The 19,118-nt window shown below is 44.0% G+C and overlaps 1 protein-coding gene across 1 annotated transcript; it reads left to right on the forward strand.

Annotated features, from left to right (window-relative positions):
* Window positions 1-1,911: 1,911 nt before the first annotated feature.
* LOC311000918 (glutamate decarboxylase 1-like) lies at window positions 1,912-17,902 on the forward strand (the record flags this gene model as incomplete). The annotated part of the gene is made up of 17 exons (XM_083991823.1): window positions 1,912-1,991; window positions 2,937-3,054; window positions 5,050-5,106; window positions 6,670-6,807; window positions 7,418-7,660; window positions 9,762-9,852; window positions 13,503-13,615; window positions 13,773-13,888; window positions 14,692-14,771; window positions 14,879-14,933; window positions 15,030-15,146; window positions 15,240-15,304; window positions 15,391-15,469; window positions 16,885-17,034; window positions 17,217-17,324; window positions 17,548-17,637; window positions 17,729-17,902. The coding sequence occupies exons 2-17, from the start codon at window positions 2,979-2,981 to the stop codon at window positions 17,900-17,902; spliced, it is 1,752 nt and encodes a 583-aa protein (XP_083847949.1). The 5' UTR covers window positions 1,912-1,991; window positions 2,937-2,978.
* Window positions 17,903-19,118: the final 1,216 nt, after the last annotated feature.

Here is a 19,118-nt window from a genome sequence, read left to right on the forward strand (position 1 = left end):
GTGACCGCGATTATTGCCCACCTGCCGCCTGCTTTGCTCACTTGACTTCAAAATGAACGTTTCACTTTCCCGTGTTTTCCCCTTGTGTCATTCGATGTGGAAATCATGCTGCCATCTGCACCAGCACCGTGTCGTCGCTTGAAAATATTTGGACGGCCCCTCCCCATCTGCAGTGAACTGAGATGACAGCTGCTGAGGGTGAGCGCTGTCCATTGATTTACACTCAGTCTGGAGTGTGCCGTTTTGAGTACTTGTAGTGCACTGCAGGCTGCTGTAGCTGAGTAGCCGTCAGTGTGCACACACCTATTCAGTCAAAATGTAAGAAGTGTCAGTAAATAAGTATATGTGAATTCACACACAGCTGCTGAACGTGTTCAGATTTTAAGTTGGGCAATTTCAATGATATACAAAGACTGTAAGACAAAAAAAATGAAGTGAAAGGTATGTAAAATGCTAAGAAAATGAGTTCAACCAGCTTTGATAAAGTCAGCATCTGTTCTTTGTCTTGAGTGGCTGTGAGGATGGAGTTGCGTCAGCTGCTCAGCTCATTTTCTTACATTGTCACCAACTCTTTTAAGTTGGGGATGTTGTGTCATATCCACTTCCTCTCCCTCCACCATGTTGTAACTGCACCTGACTGGAAAATTACTGCCACCAGCTGTTTATCACAACCAACCAGCTCCATCTGGGAGTTCATCTGCACCAACATCAAACTTTTCATTCCATACAAAATTGTATAAAATGCCTTTTTAATGGGAGATCATACAAGCTTGAAATCTCAGAGTGACTTCAATGTACAATTATTTATTATGAACAAGTTCACATCTCAGTTTACATCAGACAGAGTGAACAACAAGTACAGGTGTTTTTTGAGCTCATAATAAAGCTTTTTTATTTTTCTTGTTTATTTTGTGACATAACTACTTCATGTGCATGCTGTACAGGTTACATACACACTAACACACATAATCCATCGTGATGAAATGCCATCAGCCTGTGTGATATTTCCATTTATCATCACATGGCAGGGCTCCTCTTTATGAGTCGTCTCCACGCGTGACTTGTGAGAGGAGAAAGTCTGAGCGCCATCTGATAAAGGCTTTATAATCATTTGCAGTGGCTGAATGAGCATAATGGCTGGTCTCTGCCCATCCAGCCGACCGGTACACAGGACACGGGGAATGACGGCAAGGACACTAAGTCAACGCCCGCCAGGCTGGATTCACTCTGATGTCTCGGTGTTATTGTCCATGTCAAGGTTATAAAAAAAAAGGGTGCAGGTCAAAAATTATGATGCATGCAGTGTTGTCATCTCATGAAGGTGAATATACTACAGTGTGGATGGATGGCTCGTGGATGGTGCGTGCCGCCTTGCCTTTACCGCCCTATAGTGCTGTTATGAGAACGACTTTATTCTGTGGGTGAGATAACAGAGAAGCTGTGAAACACACATCTTCTACAGGTCCATTCGAATAAAGAGATGCAGCCTGTTACATACTCTGTTGTTACTAAAAACCCATAAACAAACTGGGGGTTTTCATCCCAAGGTCAATTTCTATTTCACATTCAAGTCTCCATCCTCCTTCCTGTGACACCTGGAGACACAGAGAGAGAGAGAGAAAGAGAGGGGGGTGGGCGCACGTCACTGGTGTTTTTCGTTTTGCTTTTTAGACGTCTTAAAGTGGATTGTAGCTGTCAGTGGCACTCAGGGAAGCTTCATTAGTCGTCAGAGGGAGGCAAGGCTGTGACTCATGCCTGCGTGAAGAGACCAATGGGCAGCCGGAGCCTCAGATATAAATAACGAATAAAAACATTCTTGAGAGAGAGAAAGAGAGAGAGAGTGGGGGTCACTTGAGCGCTGCTGGATGGGATTTTATTAGCGCTCCTCGTTGGTATTCCGCCGCCGCCGCTGGACTGCTGCTTGTCGCGCCTTTGGGTGGCAATTGTAACATCTAGTTATAGTTTCTCTGGACTCGACAACCTGTGCGCCGGTAAGATGCCTCCTTTTCTTTTCTTTTTTCCAGCTGCGCCCTTCACAGAGAGACAGACAGGTTACTGTTGATCATATAGCGTCGGAGTTATTTCTGGACCATTTTTTTTTTAAACATATTAATTAGAGAACACCCTCAGAATCAAAAATTCACCGTGTCGTTTGAGAGAAATTAGTCCCAGATGAGTGGCGGAAGGAATTCATTAGTTGTCCAGCGTGTCTCTCATATCATGATGACATTGAGTGATGATAGTGTGGGAAATGCTTGTTCAAAGCGCACCTTAATTGAAATGTCGATTGCTGAGTCAATAAGTGAATGACGTATGTGGGTGTTATAGCCTACATATTATCAATATTCGTTTAATAAATCAATCTTATTTATTATGGGATGATGGAGCTTTTCTGTCGCTATTTCGTTTTATTTTTCTAATACGGACTCTTAACTGTGTCAAGATGAGTGTGTCTGTTTTAAATCGTGTTTTCATTACATTATCAGATGCTTTGGTTTTATCACAGATCAGATTGTAAGGCTTTGGTGCTTTGACTATCAGCGGAAAAATGTCATAACTTGGAATAGGAAATATATTTCTTTTATCTACAGATTGAAACTTTTATTGTTCTCTGACATTGGCCCAGTGTTCTACAGTGGACATTATATCGAAGGCCATTATGTTATCACCAAAACTATTCATCCTGACGTGCGTAATGCTTGTGCGTCGTGCGCAATCCTCTCCAGGTTGCGCGTCCTGATTCACAGCCCACTCAGATATCCTTCGGGGATAAATCGTCCCTGGCGACGCGATCACATCAGTTTCTGCTCACACCCGGGCCTGACTATTACACCGACTGCAATCATTCAAATATATAGACTTCTAGGCTGCTGGAAGTTGTTGAGGTGGATGAGCTGAACGGGGCCATTTCTAACCGTGGACCGTTTTGTTTGCAGTTGAATTATTTCCCAGCTGGAGATCAGATAAGAGAAGGACTGATGGCGACGTCTGAGCCGAGAGCCACCGGCGGGGACCAGGACCCCAACTCCGCCAATTTAAGACCTCCGTCCTCAAGTAGGTCCTCATCACACAATCCTGCCTCTGATAGCAACACCTTGGTCCGGGATCGATCCCGTGGGGGGGGGGGGGGGGGGGGGGGGGGTTAAATTCTCGTTAGGACTGTTCCTCTCCGGAGCGCTGCTCGCTGTGCAGAAGAGCCCAGGGAATCGGACCGGGGCTCGGTGCCTTGCTCAGAGACACTTCTGCAGTGCGATCCACTGGCAGCACGAGGACTTCCACCCAGCTCAGCCCTTCACACCTCTGTCTGCCTCTCCCTCTCCCCCTCTCTCTCTCTCCTCCTCCTCCTCCTCCTCCTCCTCCTCTGTCTGATAAAAAGCGGCTCTCTCCCGGGCCATTTGCTGTGCGGCTCCGTCGTTAATCATTCCGGTTAAAAACAGAGCCATCACAGCTGCCTGTCGCTGTCTGGAGGATCAGCGGCGCGCGCCCAGCGCTGGACGTGGCGCAGAAATAATGCGCCATTAGAGCAACGATATTTATACTGAACTGACCCAAGAGCACGTTATGATAACGACTTTACAGAAAATATGCATTTGATGAGAAAAAAAAAAGATTTTAATAATAATTTGGTCTATTTTCTTGGGTTTCAAAAACAATTTTACAAACGATTTGGACAAATTGTCTATTTTGCCTATTTGAAATGATTTATTCCTATCATTTTCCTGAATGTTTAAGGCCTGCAGGCTGCAGGCTGTATAGCTAATTTTGTCCTGTTCATATTTATATTTTTATGGCTGAACCTATTTAGGAAGAGCCTACATGAACCCATAGGTTAATTAATCATTTTAAGCCTTTGTCGCAGTCACTATATGGACTCCATTATAGTGCACTTGAGCAGCCATCTGCAGTGCAACGCCGGGAAATAATTACAGTTTTTTTTTGTCTTCAGACAAATATAAAAGGAAATGGACTACACATCCCGAGGGCCAGTTTAATTTCATATTTAATCTTTATCAAATTAAAAATGTTTGAAGCCCTTGTTTATTTGTGGCCCTTAGGTGTCAGTAAATGTTTCTTATCTTAAAACATCTTATTGTTATTTTAAAATGTGAATTTGTGCTGGGCAAAAAAAAAAGCCCATTAAAAAGAAGATGTTTGTTTTGTCTGACTTGCTCGTATGCTGCTGCTGGATGTTGCCATTATCTCTCTGCCACGCTCCATCTCACGCCTGGCGGCTTCTTGTGTCTGTACGTGCGTGTATCCGTGCGTGTGACTATGTGTGTGTGTGTGTGTGTGTACGCCTTGGCCTCAGCACCTCGAGCTGTTCTCCGCTTTATCTCGGAATGAAATTGCCTCAGTAAATTTAAATACTTGTTTTTGTTTTGAAAGTTTTCCATCAGGTGAACTCTGTCTGCCTCCGCCGCCGCCGCGCGCTCTGCATTTTCTTCCCTCCGGCTTCTGCTCCATCTCTGCTCACGCATGTCCACGCTCGGGTCTGTGTGCGTGCGTGTGCATGGCGTATATGGACGAGACGCACTATACTGTTAGTTTCTGCATCTAGCCTGCTATAGACTTCCCAGTCACAGACATTACCAGCTCGCTCCAGTCACATACTGTGTTTCACTCAATTAATTTCTGCCCTCCTCCGTGAGCTCATTTCACGGGTGTTAATTCCAGTCCGCCCCTTGGCTGGGTGTGTGAGCCGGCGTGGATCTGCCGGTCGGGCCACTGCCGGTCCCTATTGATTAAACCTAAATCGGAAATGTTATAAGACTCATCCCTTCATGATCAGAGTGTCGTACAGCTAAATATAAATAAAAATGGGTTAATTCTCGATCAACAAAGGCAACACCCAAAGAAAGAAATTGGAAAGAAAGAAAGAATATAACCTCACCTGAGGCCTCACTTTCACACACCTGGCCAAGAGCCGTGCGCATCACGCCTCCACTGTGCTCACTGTGCTCCACCCGCTTCACATCCATCACCGCCTCTGTCCACGCTGTGTCCGCGGCCTGCAACATGACAAACTCAAAACGTTCATTTATGTTTTAGCCTACGAATATGCGTGGATGCACGGATGCACGCGGAAACTGGGGATGAAGATCTGTGGTAAGTTGTTGTCGGAGGGTCCTGATGTTTGCAACATTTTTTTCCCCAATTACAGGCCACAGATTTTTTTTCTTCCACTTCTTAATATAGGCTAAGTGACATCTGAAAGAACCTGATTACCATATGAATCCTTCGCATTGAGGCTGCGATTTCGGCATCCTTTGCTTAAAAAAAATCATCATATTCTCGGTGATTCTATTATTATTGTGTTTTTCCTCATCTCGAGGCCTTCAGAAATAGGCCATGATACAGGCAGCTTAAAGCAGGGCCATCCACAACTGTCACTGTGCGTTTCCATCCACTAAAGGTCAGTGGACATTAGCCTGTAAGTCTGGTGATGAGAGCCCCGGACCAGCCCCCCCAGTCACCCCTCAGCCCCCTCTTGCCTTTTCCATCTCATCAGAAGGAGGGGAATCCACAAGACAAACCTGGAGATGTGGAAATGTGGCGTTTAAAGCCCAGACCGTCGCTCTCCCTCACGTTAACCAGTAAATGAAGGAGCACTCTCAGTCATCCCCCACTCACACGGGCCTGTTTCTTGAGTGACATTTACCTAAATACCAATCAGTGCAGCCTCAATATTTTACTGTGAGAGGCGGATGTGACGTCGAAGGGAGGGCGTGTTTTTTCTCCATTTGAAGGAATTTGTTTCTTTCACTGGCTTAAAAAAAATGTAAATCTATACAGTAATATTTTGCCCCTGTAGAACAGAGATGAATGCAATGCAGATATGATCCATTCTTACAGCCATAGGACATTATTGGACTGTTTAATCAATTAAGATCGAATATGTTTTTACCATTTCTGAGAACGAGAAATTGACCAGTAGATTTGGATTGGTCGAAATGACATTTTAATGGACAGGAAATTGAATGGAGATATTTCTGTAATATTTCTATAGGGTATTCAGATATTGATTTTGAATCCTGCCATTTAGGATTTAATGAAGATGGTGTGATAGAGTTTCCAGTGAGAAATATAAATGGTTTGCGCACAATTAGGCCAGCACACTTCTGTGCAGAATGAAGAGGGCCTATATATGCACAACAGTGATGGATCATAGTTCAACACACACACAATAGGCCGCGTGCAGAGGCAGCCCTCCTCCGGGCTGTGTACATCCTTCATTAACCCTCTTTATGGGCTGTGTATTTATTGGCGGCATGGGTCATCGTCGCCGCGGGCGGTGCTGCCCACTGAGCCGGTCAGTCTGAGCGGACAGGACGGTGCTTCCTGACCGGGGTGTGGTGGTGACGTCACAGGGTGGGGCGGTCACCCAAACGTGTGTGTGCGTGTGTTTTGTGCGTGCCAACACATGAAGCTCAGGCTATATAAGTTTGATCTGAGGGCTGATTTTAGACAGATATCTTTCAGTAGCTGCTTTACAGAAAATATTTGGATTTTCATTTCACCTAAAAAAAAATAAAATAAATAAAAACAGCATAGTTATCTGTTATTTTATTAGATTAATCAGTTTTGTTCTATTGTTTGGTCTTTTTCTTTGTGCGTGGGAGATGGAGATGTTTGGTGATAACTCGTGCCCCTCGCCGTGTAACACCCTAGGGTTCCTGCAGAAGAACAACAGTCTGGACGAGAAGGGGAGGCTCGCGGGCCAGAAGAACCTGCTCTCGTGCGACAACAGTGACAGGGACGCGCGCTTCCGCCACACGGAGACCGACTTCTCCAACCTGTTCGCCCGAGGTGAGAGCCACCAAACACACCAACAAAGCAGTTTTAGCTTTACTGGGAGCTCATTCATTGAATTGAATTGTTTTCTGTAATTTTTGTCAGAGTAAAGAGGCTGAAGGCCTCCCAGAACCAGAAAATCCCCCTTATTTTTTTTATTTTTTCAGTTGTTCTGGTTCTTTCTTGCATGATAATGTAAACTGCACCAGAAAAACAATGGCAACATTATTATTAGGCTAATATGTAGAAAAAGAACACGGTTCGGTTGTAAAATGGAGGCTCTGCTTTGTCTATTTGGCTTTTATTTGTCCTTTAAAATGAAGAAACACCGGTTTGGGCTCCAGGAAGATAACCCAACGCGTGTGTTTGTCGTGTTTTGCGTTCTGGCTCTTTAATGAGTTTGGACTATCTCACCACATTAGTCAAAAATCATGGCCATGTTACTCTCTAGGAGGAGTCATGCCTTATAACTGCTAAATATGACCTCATACAGCAGAATAATTAGCCAAGGATATAAAACACACAAATCACTAACATAAAAATGCCAGTGGCCTACCTGAATAAACTTGTAAGAAGGAGGCCTCCATTAGGCCCAGATGATCATCTCCATCTCCTCACCTTACAGACCTGCTGCCCGCCAAAAATGGAGAGGAGCCCACCATACAGTTCTTGTTGGAGGTGGTCGACATCCTCACCAACTACGTCAAGAAGACTTTCGACCGCTCCACCAAGGTGCTGGACTTCCACCACCCTCACCAGCTGCTGGAGGGCATGGAGGGCTTCAACCTGGAGCTGTCCGAGCAGCCCGAGTCCCTGGAGCAGATCCTGGTGGACTGCAGGGACACGCTCAAATATGGCGTCCGGACAGGTAGGCTGCTACGTCACGGCCCGGGGACCTTCTGGAAAATGATTTAATAAAGATGACTACAATTACGGCCCTTTGAATAATTCATATGTGGCCTATGTTATTAAAGGACAGTATGGAGACAAAAGGCTCTCTCAGTTGGAATTGGCCTTTTTTAAATATTCATTTTTTGTCTTTAGACCAAGATATAGCTACACATTATGATGCAAAATAAAATATGCAATTACAGCTGGAAATTACTTTACTCATTTTATGATATTCATATCTCCAATAAAATTCCTAATCTGTCAGTAGCTGTAGTAGGCTAGAACAAAAAAAAGGGGAAAAAAGTATTCATTTTATCACTTTCATGTAAATTAATACCGACATTTTTAGTGTACAGAGGTGAATTCAGCATAAACCATTAGGGAAGACGCTGTTTTCCAGACCGTATACACCTTATTACGATGACTGCTTTATTTATTGTCCCCCTGGTAATTCAGTTGACATCCTCCTTTTCTTTCCCCCTCGACTTATTAAAGCGAGTGTCGCCTGAGGGGGTTGTGGGGCTAAACACGGGCTGTTTCAGGCTGTTAAAAACGACAGCGCTCAAACTGTCTCTTGGGTTTTATATATCAGACACTTTCTACTGTGTCCACAACTCAACACCACTTCTCACAAGGAGACGTGGTGTGTGTGTGTGTGTGTGTGTGTGTGTGTGTGTGTGTGTGTGTGTGTGTGTGTGTGTGTGTGTGTGTGTGTGTGTGTGTGTGTGTGTCTTGGACTGGAGGAGCTGTCCGAGGTGCTGAGGTGCTGGAAGAAGGAGCTCAGTCTTCCTCCTTCTCACCAGTGTATTTGGAACGATCTTAGATCTTATATATATATATATATATATATATATATATATATATATATATATATATATATATATATATATATATATATATATATATATATATATATATATATATATATAAACGTGAGCCATACATCATTGTATCCACAAGGTACTTATACTGTATATCCATAGCCGTTTTCCCACTAAAATTAGCGGGTCGACGCGGGTTTTTTAAACGCGGGTCGACCCGCTAACAATCGGCATTTGGCCCCTTTCCCATTGACCAAAATGAGCCGAGTCTGACCCCCCGCTGAGGGATCAGACAGAGCAGAAACCAGTCGCCCCGCTCTCATCCGCGGTGCAAGAGACACACAGTCATGCCACAGCCGCCCGCCGCGGAGTGTCCGTCCGCCGAGGCAGACTCTCTGGCTGGCTGACCTGGAGCACCAGGACCGCGGAGGACAGAGAGTCGGCTGCGGCCGGATGACGGACGTCCGCGGCACAACACGTCAGTTAAACAGACTGTCGCTTCTTTTCTTTTCTTTTCTTCTATCGTTTTTGGTCAGTGTTCTCTGATGTTTTGATCCCAGTCTCGGATGAGAGCAGAGCGGAGCAGAGCTTTGTTTTGGTACGTGATATGAGACGCGACCGGCGCGATGACGTAGCGTCACGTAACGTTCAGTGTCATCACGTAAATTAGCGGGTTGACGCGGGTCTGGCGTTCCCACTGCAAGCCGAGCAGAGCCGAGCCGATTAAAGGCGATTTTAACCCGCGTCGCTTGCCGAGTCGTTTGACCCGCGTCGACGCGGGTCAACGCGGCTCGGTGCGCCTTTCCCACTGCCACCAAAAGCCGATTGTTAGCGGGTTTAAACGGGTTTTTTGGCCAGTGGGAAAGGGGTACATGACTGCATTTAGGCTGCAGGCCTATTGTGTGCAAGCACCTCAGAGACTAAATGGCTGTCACACAGCCTTGTTACCACTGTAATTATGGTACACAGTGAACAGGCTATGTCAGATCCCTCTGGTTTCACGGTTGACCACGGGAATACAAAATGAAATCAAAAAGACTATGAATACTGAAACAAGTAGCTGTTTGTCAATACTGCTGATGTTGTGTTTTTATTCTAAGAATATTGTCACAATGTGAACTAGGTGGTGATCTTAACCCAGCAGGGCATTGTAGTTGTAATGCAGTACGTTTTTGTGTAATACACTTTTTCCTCCCTCCTTATAAAAGCCATGATTACCCCATTAATACAGAATGTGTATGATTTTCTTATGTCCAGGTCATCCACGCTTTTTCAACCAGTTGTCCTCAGGTCTGGACATCATTGGTCTGGCTGGAGAGTGGCTCACTTCCACTGCAAACACCAACATGTGAGTCCTATAGCACGCTGCTGTCCTAGTTTTGTGCTTGTGCATGACAGTTATATATGGGGAAACACCTCTATATGTCACGACAGGACAACTGAGAACCCCTGTTTGTAGGACACTGGAAATAGGTCCCAGTCATCATCATATAAGTCATTATGGAAGATGCTTATGGTGTTTCCCCTCAGCTCACTTCACCATTGGTTACAAGATCCTCTGAGGGCAGTTATATAAAGTGTTTGTTTTGTCCTGTAGAGGCTGTGTGTTGACAGACGCTGGGCGGCCACTGTATATCGGAGCAGCTCAGCCCCAGGGCTGCTTAGATTGCATATTGATCTCAGGTCACAGTTACATGGTGGCCCAGTCTGATAGAGGGCACGAACCACATCGACATCACACATCTGCAACACAGATACACACACACACACACACACACACACACACACACACACACACACACACACACACACACACACACACACACACACACACACACACACACACACACACGTTGTAAATAAGCTATAAGTGTGTGATCACGAGAATAGAATGAGAAACATCATATTACTGTAACACTGCTGTAGTGTACAATATCTGAACAAACACTCACAATATGGCTGTTAGTAAAACTTCTACTTTCTCAGCGTAGGGATGAATACATCTGTCACTTCAATTAATTTCTTTACTCTGATGTAAGGCTGCAATTAATTGTTATATTCATTATCAACTGATCTTCCGATTATTTCCTCAATTAAGATGAGGTTATTTGTTCCATTTATAAAATGTCACAATTTCTCCCCATCCACGACCCCATCCAAAACCTATTACTGTAATATAGATAATATATTATCATATAAGAAATAACATTTATCCTCAACAATATACAAGCTGAAAAGGGGAATGTGTGTCATTTTCTTATTAAAAGAAAATGGGCCAACTACCTCTGATCTCTGTATTAAAAATCAGAGAGGTCATGACAGTCACAGTGACTGAGATATGGAAGACAAGGAAAATGACATTGCAATTACTTCTATAAATAAGTCACTTAAGTGCAACAAATATGCAGGAGTTTCATTTGATAACACAGATGTAGAGATGTGTTGACATCCCAGAGTTTCATGGTACAAACTGACATGGGGCTGCAAATACAGCAGGACCTCCGCATTGCACAGAATAAACAGTGGGTAGAAGACAATAGACTCCAGTCAGTACACACAAAATGAGCTTATTCTCTAACTATTGTGGTCAATGTCCTTTCTCCTAAGGATAATAAGCCAAAAGCGCTGAGGGAAAATTGAGATACTTAATTTATCCTATTTCTCAAAACATTAGCTCAGGGAGCCACCCCCTCTTAGGAAAAACTTTCCCATCTCATCTACGGCTTGGAGGAACCAGCCATTGAATTCACACACTCACACACACACACACACACACACACACACACACACACACACACACACACACACACACGCGCTCATGCACACTTTCATAATGACTTGTACACACACACACACACCAGCTCTGGCTGTCCCAGATACAGCAGCTAAGGTTTCCAGTCCATTGACTGCAGGCTCATTGTGAGCTGGTCTTAGCAGATAGGCCAGCTGGGCCCCACACTGACACACAATGTCCTCCGGCTGCACAGAAAACCCTGTCACACTGTGGAAACTGACTGCTGCAGCTCCCCGCGGAGCGCTCATTCTGGCTCTATTGTCCCTGTGGAGTCAGACTGACTCAGTGGTCCTTTTAGAGGCTGAGAGGAGAGCGTGGTTGGGGGGTCAAAGGGTTAGTCACATAGAGACACACGCACACACACACATTCAAACACAGACTCGTACACATTGAGTGCCCTTGATGACGATAATAAGGGCATTTAGGGGCCGTCCCTGGAGAGAGGCAGGTGACTGAGGGGTAATTTTCACCCTGAAAAGACCAATGATTGGCTCTGATTGTGATAATGATCGCCCATTATTGTCATTACAGCGTGAAATGACATGGAGAGAAGCAGAATTTTAAAAAGGTGCACTGATTTTGTTCCTTTTCTGATGCGCCTCGGGTGAATTTTAGGAGAAAATGAAAGGGAAACATCCAGGATATTGACTATTTTGTGCTCCTTATATGAGCCATAATTCCAGTATATCAAACAACATGATGTTTCTGAAAATCAGGGCAGCGAGGGGCTACAGAGTGAGACATTGTGTCTTCTTTGTGATTTTATCCCCTGTTGTGGCTGGTCATGGTCAAAGCCCAGCAGTCATAATTTCATCTGGTGTATCGACTAGAAGCTAATGTTCCAATCAAATCCATCCCGTGGGTTTGTCCTCACCAGGCATAATTACACAAGAAAAATGTGTCTGTCGTCTATTTTTCCCTCATCTCTATGTTTCTGTTTTTGTTCTCAACCGCGGCTGTCGCTCCCGTTTTTTTTTCCTCTTTTTCTGTTTCTTCGTTCTGTCTTGTCCTCTGTGCGCTTTCCTCTCTCTCTCTCTCTCTCTCTCCACATCCTTCCCTCCTCTTCTTTTGTTGTCAGTTTTCTTCACTGCATTGTTTCCCTAAAGCCCCCCCACCCCCTCCTTTCTCTTGTCCTCACAGCTTATCCCCCCCCATCTACAAAATGCTCAGTCCTTGTTTAGAGACCTACTTGTAACAAAAAAACTAGAGAGGAACTGAAGAGGAGAGAGAGGAGATAATGTTGTTGTTGTTTTAGATGTGGACGGTGGTGGCTGATGGAAGTGGGGGGGTGTTGTGTAACTGGCCTCATTAGACTCAGGGTAAATAGGGATCAGTCCTAAGGGTGGATGTGGGAGGTGGTGAGATGTCTTGTCACTTAGCAAAGAGAGCAAAAGCTCAGACTCTCTGACACATTTAACCTACTTTATCTTCTCCAGGAGTTTTGTTCCTGTGTTGTCCTGTTGAGCCGCCAGTCATTTACTCATTTTATCTTTTGTCAAAGAGGTTAGATGCAACTCTACCGGATTTTTAGAAGTTGTTTTATGTCGCTCTTGTGTTGAGAAGATTATTTTCTGTCTTTTCATCTTTTCCTTCTCTTGTAACGACAGAATAACATTAATAATAATGGCCGCTCATCCTCACTTCCTGTATTTTGGGGCCAGCAGTGGCTGTTATCTCTTTAAAACACCCTCTCTTTCTGTCTGTCCCTCACACACACACCAACACACACACACTCACATGTACACACACTCGTACATTCACCTCCTCTCAGCCATCAAATCAGCCCCATTCAGGCTCGCCACTGAGATTGGCAGGATTGACAGATAGCCATCAGAGCTTTGTGTGCTTTAATTAAACCACTGAGTGATTTTAGGAGGCATTTGAATATTGATGTTTGCTGCCCAACTCCTATCAGACACTTTTTAATTAGCCCAGTCAGCGCAAGCTCCAGTTTGTGCTCTGAGGATGGAATTATAACAGAGCTAATGAAAAACCACTGAGTATGTGTGTGTGTGTGTGTGTGTGTGTGTGGGTGTATTGGCATTACTGTATTTGGTCTTTATAATCTGCGTGTGTGTGCGCAAGAGTTTTCTTTCATTCTTCTTGCTCACGAAGCAGATGTTGATGACTCATCTGTTGCAGTGATGGTGAATGACACACTATATTCATCAGTTGTGTTGTGTTGTGTTGTGTTGTGTTGACAGGTTCACCTATGAGATTGCTCCAGTGTTTGTGTTGATGGAGCAGCTGACATTGAAGAAAATGAGAGAGATGATTGGTTGGCCCGACGGAGAGGGAGATGGAATCTTTTCACCAGGTTGGTCCATTGTACCAGCATCCATTTCCATATATTATAATATAATTACTTTTTCAATAAATATAAAAACCACTGAGGCCTATCCGTTTTGGTAATAATACTACAGTTTATGTGTTCTTCTGTCCGTGGTGCTGATATGTCCTTCTCTACTCAACAGGGGGCGCTATCTCCAACATGTACAGTGTCATGATCGCACGTTACAAGTATTTCCCAGAGGTCAAGACCAAGGGCATGTCTGCTGCTCCAAGGCTTGTCCTCTTCACATCTGAACACGTAGGTCACCATGAACAGACACTAAAACACTTTCATTATATCAACTGTTTTATTTATTTAAAAAATAGTAATAATAATTTTACACTTTTTTGTTTCATTCCTAGTGTTGATTCATAAGAACATATATTTGTGGTTTTAATAAGCAAAAACCATCTCAGGCTTCTCTCTGGAGCTCTACAAACAGCAGGCCAGTAAGCCGATCAGAGAAGAGGAGGTTCTGGTCCTCTCCTCTGATTGGCTGTTTTTTTTTCCTGAAGGATTGAATGAAATTTTGCTAATTTTAAGTTTTTATCAACATTTTCAGTGTTGGATGGTGGGCTCAGATGGGCGGGGTTTGAGGCATGGCTGAGAGGGTTGACTGCTTTGTTGTGACATCACAAAGTTGCAGAAGTCCTGGTTTTAAGGCTGAATTTCTGAACACAGGCTGTGTGCGTTTCTCTGTGGACTGAGGTTTTGATACTTTAACTGTATTAATAGAGAACCTATAGATCTGCTTTGTAACCAAAGAGGACATGGAAATAACACTCTACACAATATGGGCCCTTTAAGTTTGCTCGTACGTCTTCACTGACTGTAGATTGAGGCCACTGAAGAGCTCTATTTGAATCAGTGCAATGGCTATTTTAATAGATTCATTCCGCTGTAATCACATCCATTTTGTCTGTAAAGAACAGCACAGTTGACAATATATCAGCCAGACAAAGCTCATGTAGCAATTAGCTCACAAAAATCTCCTCTCTGCATGAATTTAGCTGTTATTTTATGGGCCAATCATTTATTATCTTTATGTGTGTTCCCCTCAGAGTCACTACTCCATAAAGAAGGCAGGAGCTGCTCTGGGCTTTGGCAGTGAAAATGTGATCCTGCTGAGCACAGATGAGAGGTACAGGGTTCGCTGTAGAAATTTAAAACCACAATCACAACAAAAATTGTGTGAAAACAGCATCATGAAAAGCCATGAAACACATGCTCTGCTCTGCACTCTTTCAGAGGGAGAGTGATTCCTTCAGATCTGGAGGCCAAGATCATTGATGCTAAACAGAAGGTTGGTATCTGTCCTACATCTTCTCCTTCTACTCTGATTTCCTCTCTCTTACCAAGAATTTGCCCTCTAAGTCGCATGTTCATGTTGACTCTGCAGGGTTACGTGCCATTGTTTGTGAACGCCACCGCTGGTTCAACTGTGTACGGCGCATTTGACCCCATCAATGAGATCGCTGACATCTGTGAGAAGTACAACTTGTGGCTCCATGTCGATGTAAGTAGCTGACCCTGGGTCAGGTGCTGTGGTATTTTCAGGGGACACTATGTCCTCGTCTGTGTAGGTGATGGTAACTTCTTGTGTCCTCAGGGAGCGTGGGGTGGTGGACTGCTTATGTCCAGAAAACATCGCCATAAGCTGAATGGAGTTGAGAGGTTAGTAGGCCTACACAGCGTTACATAGAATTTTTAATGTATTCTTGCTTTTAACGGCATGTTAACACAAATATTAACCTTTACAGGGCCAACTCTGTCACATGGAACCCTCACAAGATGATGGGCGTGCCTCTGCAGTGCTCTGCCATCCTGGTCAGAGAGAAGGTACGGTGAAGACCCGCACACTGTTTCTCATAAAGTGCTAGAAGTCCATCAGGTTTTACATGGTTGCATATCTGAACGTATTCTTGATGTTGCATTCACGTGAAATGGGGCAGACGTCAGACAGACAACAGACGCTGCATGTAACAGGATAAACAAGCGTCTATGTAAACAAGTGGTCCGCCAGCACGAGGCAAAACAATGCAGGCCTGACGATATGTTGTCATGGTGATGTCGTATTGTTTACCTGACCCACGTTTTACCGTCTTTCTCTGGTGGAGTAAAATGACATCCGGTTGGTTTGCCGACGGCCGTCTGCCTGACTGCACCTGAATGCAACATCAGTGCCTCCGTCCTTCCTCACACTACACAGTGGTGACAGTTTTAACAGGCGCGACCTGGAAAACTTTCTCTCAGGCCTGGACTACACGTATATGGATATTTTTTTAAGCGGATATTTTCGTCTTCGTTTTTAAAAAAAACTTTGTCCACACCACAGAAATATCTCTGTCCATAGGCTACGAAGAGGCAAAACTGAAAACGATCGCCTCTGAAGCCTGAAATGCCATGCCCGGCCGGTGGTGGCGATCAGCAAAATGTAAAATACCACAGAAGAAAAACGCTATGAGCGCAGTCAAATCATGGTCCAGAAGAAGCATTCAAACGGCAGAGTGTAATTGTGAACTACTGTCAGGCATGCGTGCTTCTCTCTCTCTCTCTCTCTCTCTGTGTGTGAGAACCATAGACTGTAAAGGTGAGAACGAAAATAACAGTGTTATGCGGACATGAATGAACGGCGGAAAATCTATTCGTGGTGGACGTAATTCATCACGAATAAATGAAAACACTGCAGTGCAAAGCACAGATAGCCCGGTACATGTGTACCATTGTTGACAACCGTTTTGCTTCCATGCATGTGCGAACGGCTTGTCGCTAGGCGACAGTTCAGTTTAACGTCGCTACACGGGTCCAGTCAATCGGATATTTTTTTATTTCTCCACTTTTTTATCCGTTTAAAAATATCTCAGATTATGTGGGTGAAATCGCCGTGTTCGTGTGGTTGAGAGGCCCAATTGGACAGAAAAATGTGCGTTTAGGAATATATCGTATTCGTGTAGTCCAGGCCTCAGAGCCGACAGCTCCGCTGAGTTTCCGTGGTTACCTACGGTCACACTGCCACTGAACCTAAAAAATGGCGATGCAACATGGCCGCCTCAGTTCGGTGCGTCCTTATATATTTGTAACGACTTGTAACAAGTCATTCTAAGGTACGAGAAAGCTTTCATCTGTATGCCGGTGTGATTCGACTTCAGTTAAATACGTATTTATGAAAGACATATTTGATTTTTGCTAATAAAAAGCCAAATAAGTTACATACTGGCGCTTTAACATTGTGTGGCCGTTGTCTCTGTCTGTAGGGAATCCTGGCAGGCTGTAACTCCATGTGCGCCGGCTACCTGTTCCAACCAGACAAACAGTACGACGTCACGTACGACACAGGAGACATGGCCATCCAGTGCGGCCGACATGTTGACATCTTTAAGTTCTGGCTCATGTGGAAGGCCAAGGTGAGATGGAGTGAGACAGAAACACACATTTACATCTGCTAAACTGTAAATTGTTCATTAATCAACACATAGAAATGTCCTCAAGGCAAAAAAAAACTGTCATTGTCTTAATCATAATAGACGCTTTAAGTTTATATTCAGTGTTTTTTGTTGTTATTGCATTACCACTTTTTCCCCTGCAGGGCACCATTGGGTTTGAGCAGCACATTGACAAGTGTCTGGACCTGTCTCAGTACCTGTACAACAAGATCAAGAACAGGGAGGGATATGAGATGGTGTTTGATGGAGTGGTGAGCTTGTCTACTCTTCTGATCTATCTGTGTTCAAATTCAATATAATATAGAAACAGTTTTTGTCCTGCTTTATGATCCATTGAGAAAATGGAAATTCACTTTTCACAATATGGGCCCTCACAGTATTTTTCTTGGTCTACCTCCATCTTTATTTAATTTAATTTTTGTTTGGTGTAAATGAAAAAAGTAACCTGTGTGTGTGTTTATTTTCTGTCTGTAGCCCCAGCACACCAACGTTTGTTTCTGGTACATCCCACCCAGCCTGAGAGGGATGCCACACGGCGATGAGCGGCGAGAAAAACTCCACAGGGTAGGATGAGCTTTCACGTTCACCCCGCCTTTCTGAATCACACAGCTGATGGATGACGTTCTTATACGGCTGTTTTTTCTCACTCCATCAGGTGGCACCAAAGATCAAGGCCATGATGATGGAGTCCGGGACCACCATGGTGGGCTACCAGCCTCAGGGCCAAAAAGTCAACTTCTTCCGTATGGTTGTCTCCAACCCGGCGGCCACCCAGTCTGACATCGACTTCCTCATCGATGAGATTGAGAGGCTGGGTCACGACCTGTAGGCCTCGGGCATCGTCACTACAGCCTGGAGGTCTTCTATCTGTTGTATTTCCAATGAGGGGAAACATTTACAGTGCTGCAGACGGAGTAATGACAGGACTTGTTGTAGGTTCTTTCTATCCGGTCTATCTCTGCCTGAAGCATTTTGATTGTTTCTCCAGCTGAAGAGAAACTAGCAATGAGAGAGCGAGAGAGAGAGAGACTTGGAGCTTCTTACTAACTCCGTCCCACATAGTTCCTCCTGTAGACAAAATATGTAAACCAGTATCTGAAAGCTCCAGGTACAACAAACATGCTCTCTAATGTGTGTGTGTGTGTGTGTGTGTGTGCTGTGGAAGCCCGTAATGTATGTTTGTGCGTGCTCTCGTCTCGTAGTTTGTCTTTTAATCGCTGTGTGCGTGTGTGTGACGGAGTGTGTGTGAACGTGATCGAACGACATAAGGGAGAAAAGCACAGATCAAAATATTACATAGTATCATAGATTATTCTGCTGTATCATACATTCGCTACACACAATTGAATCATTGGTGCTTTCAGCTGTACATATATATATTTAATCTTTAGTGCACCAGACCTACTTGTCCTAAACCAGTGTCCAGGCCCCTGAAGCAGTGTGTGTGTGTGTGTGTGTGCAGGTGAGCATGTGGCACACTGTGTGTATCCTGTCATGTATTTTAGGCTGTAGGCCACTGTGTTAAAAATAAGCTAATGTGCACACCATAGATACCAAGTGTGTTAACCTAAGAGGTTTTTATCTAACATCCAGCAACAAGATCCAGTCTGCAATATTTTCCCTTTGTAAAAGTTGAAAAGTAAGATTTAAAATGTCTACGGCGATCCCACGTCTGTAAAACGCTGGCTCGTTGTCTGTTTCATGCAATCATGTGATTCCCATATGTGTTTATAACATTGTTAAAATATGAACATTTGATTATTTAAGAACAAATATTTATTGCATTTCCACTGTTTGCAGATTCAGGTTTTTTTTTTTTTGTAAATGTATCTCTATGTGTATTACACTGTAATACATTTGTAAATGTAATCACAGGAACTTGAGCAAAACTTTATTTATAGTGATTTGTCAGCCAAAGAGAGAGAACCGGGAACAGAGCAATCCATCGTCCTTCATATATAAGTTCTTATAGATCCTAGGTGTTTGTAAAATGTGACCTATTGACCCTTGACTGCGATGCAATTTCTATGGTGTGTTTCTTTCTG

The sequence above is a fragment of the Trachurus trachurus genome, assembly GCF_905171665.1.
Source record: "Trachurus trachurus genome assembly, chromosome: 17".
Classification (NCBI taxonomy): Eukaryota; Metazoa; Chordata; class Actinopteri; order Carangiformes; family Carangidae; genus Trachurus; species Trachurus trachurus.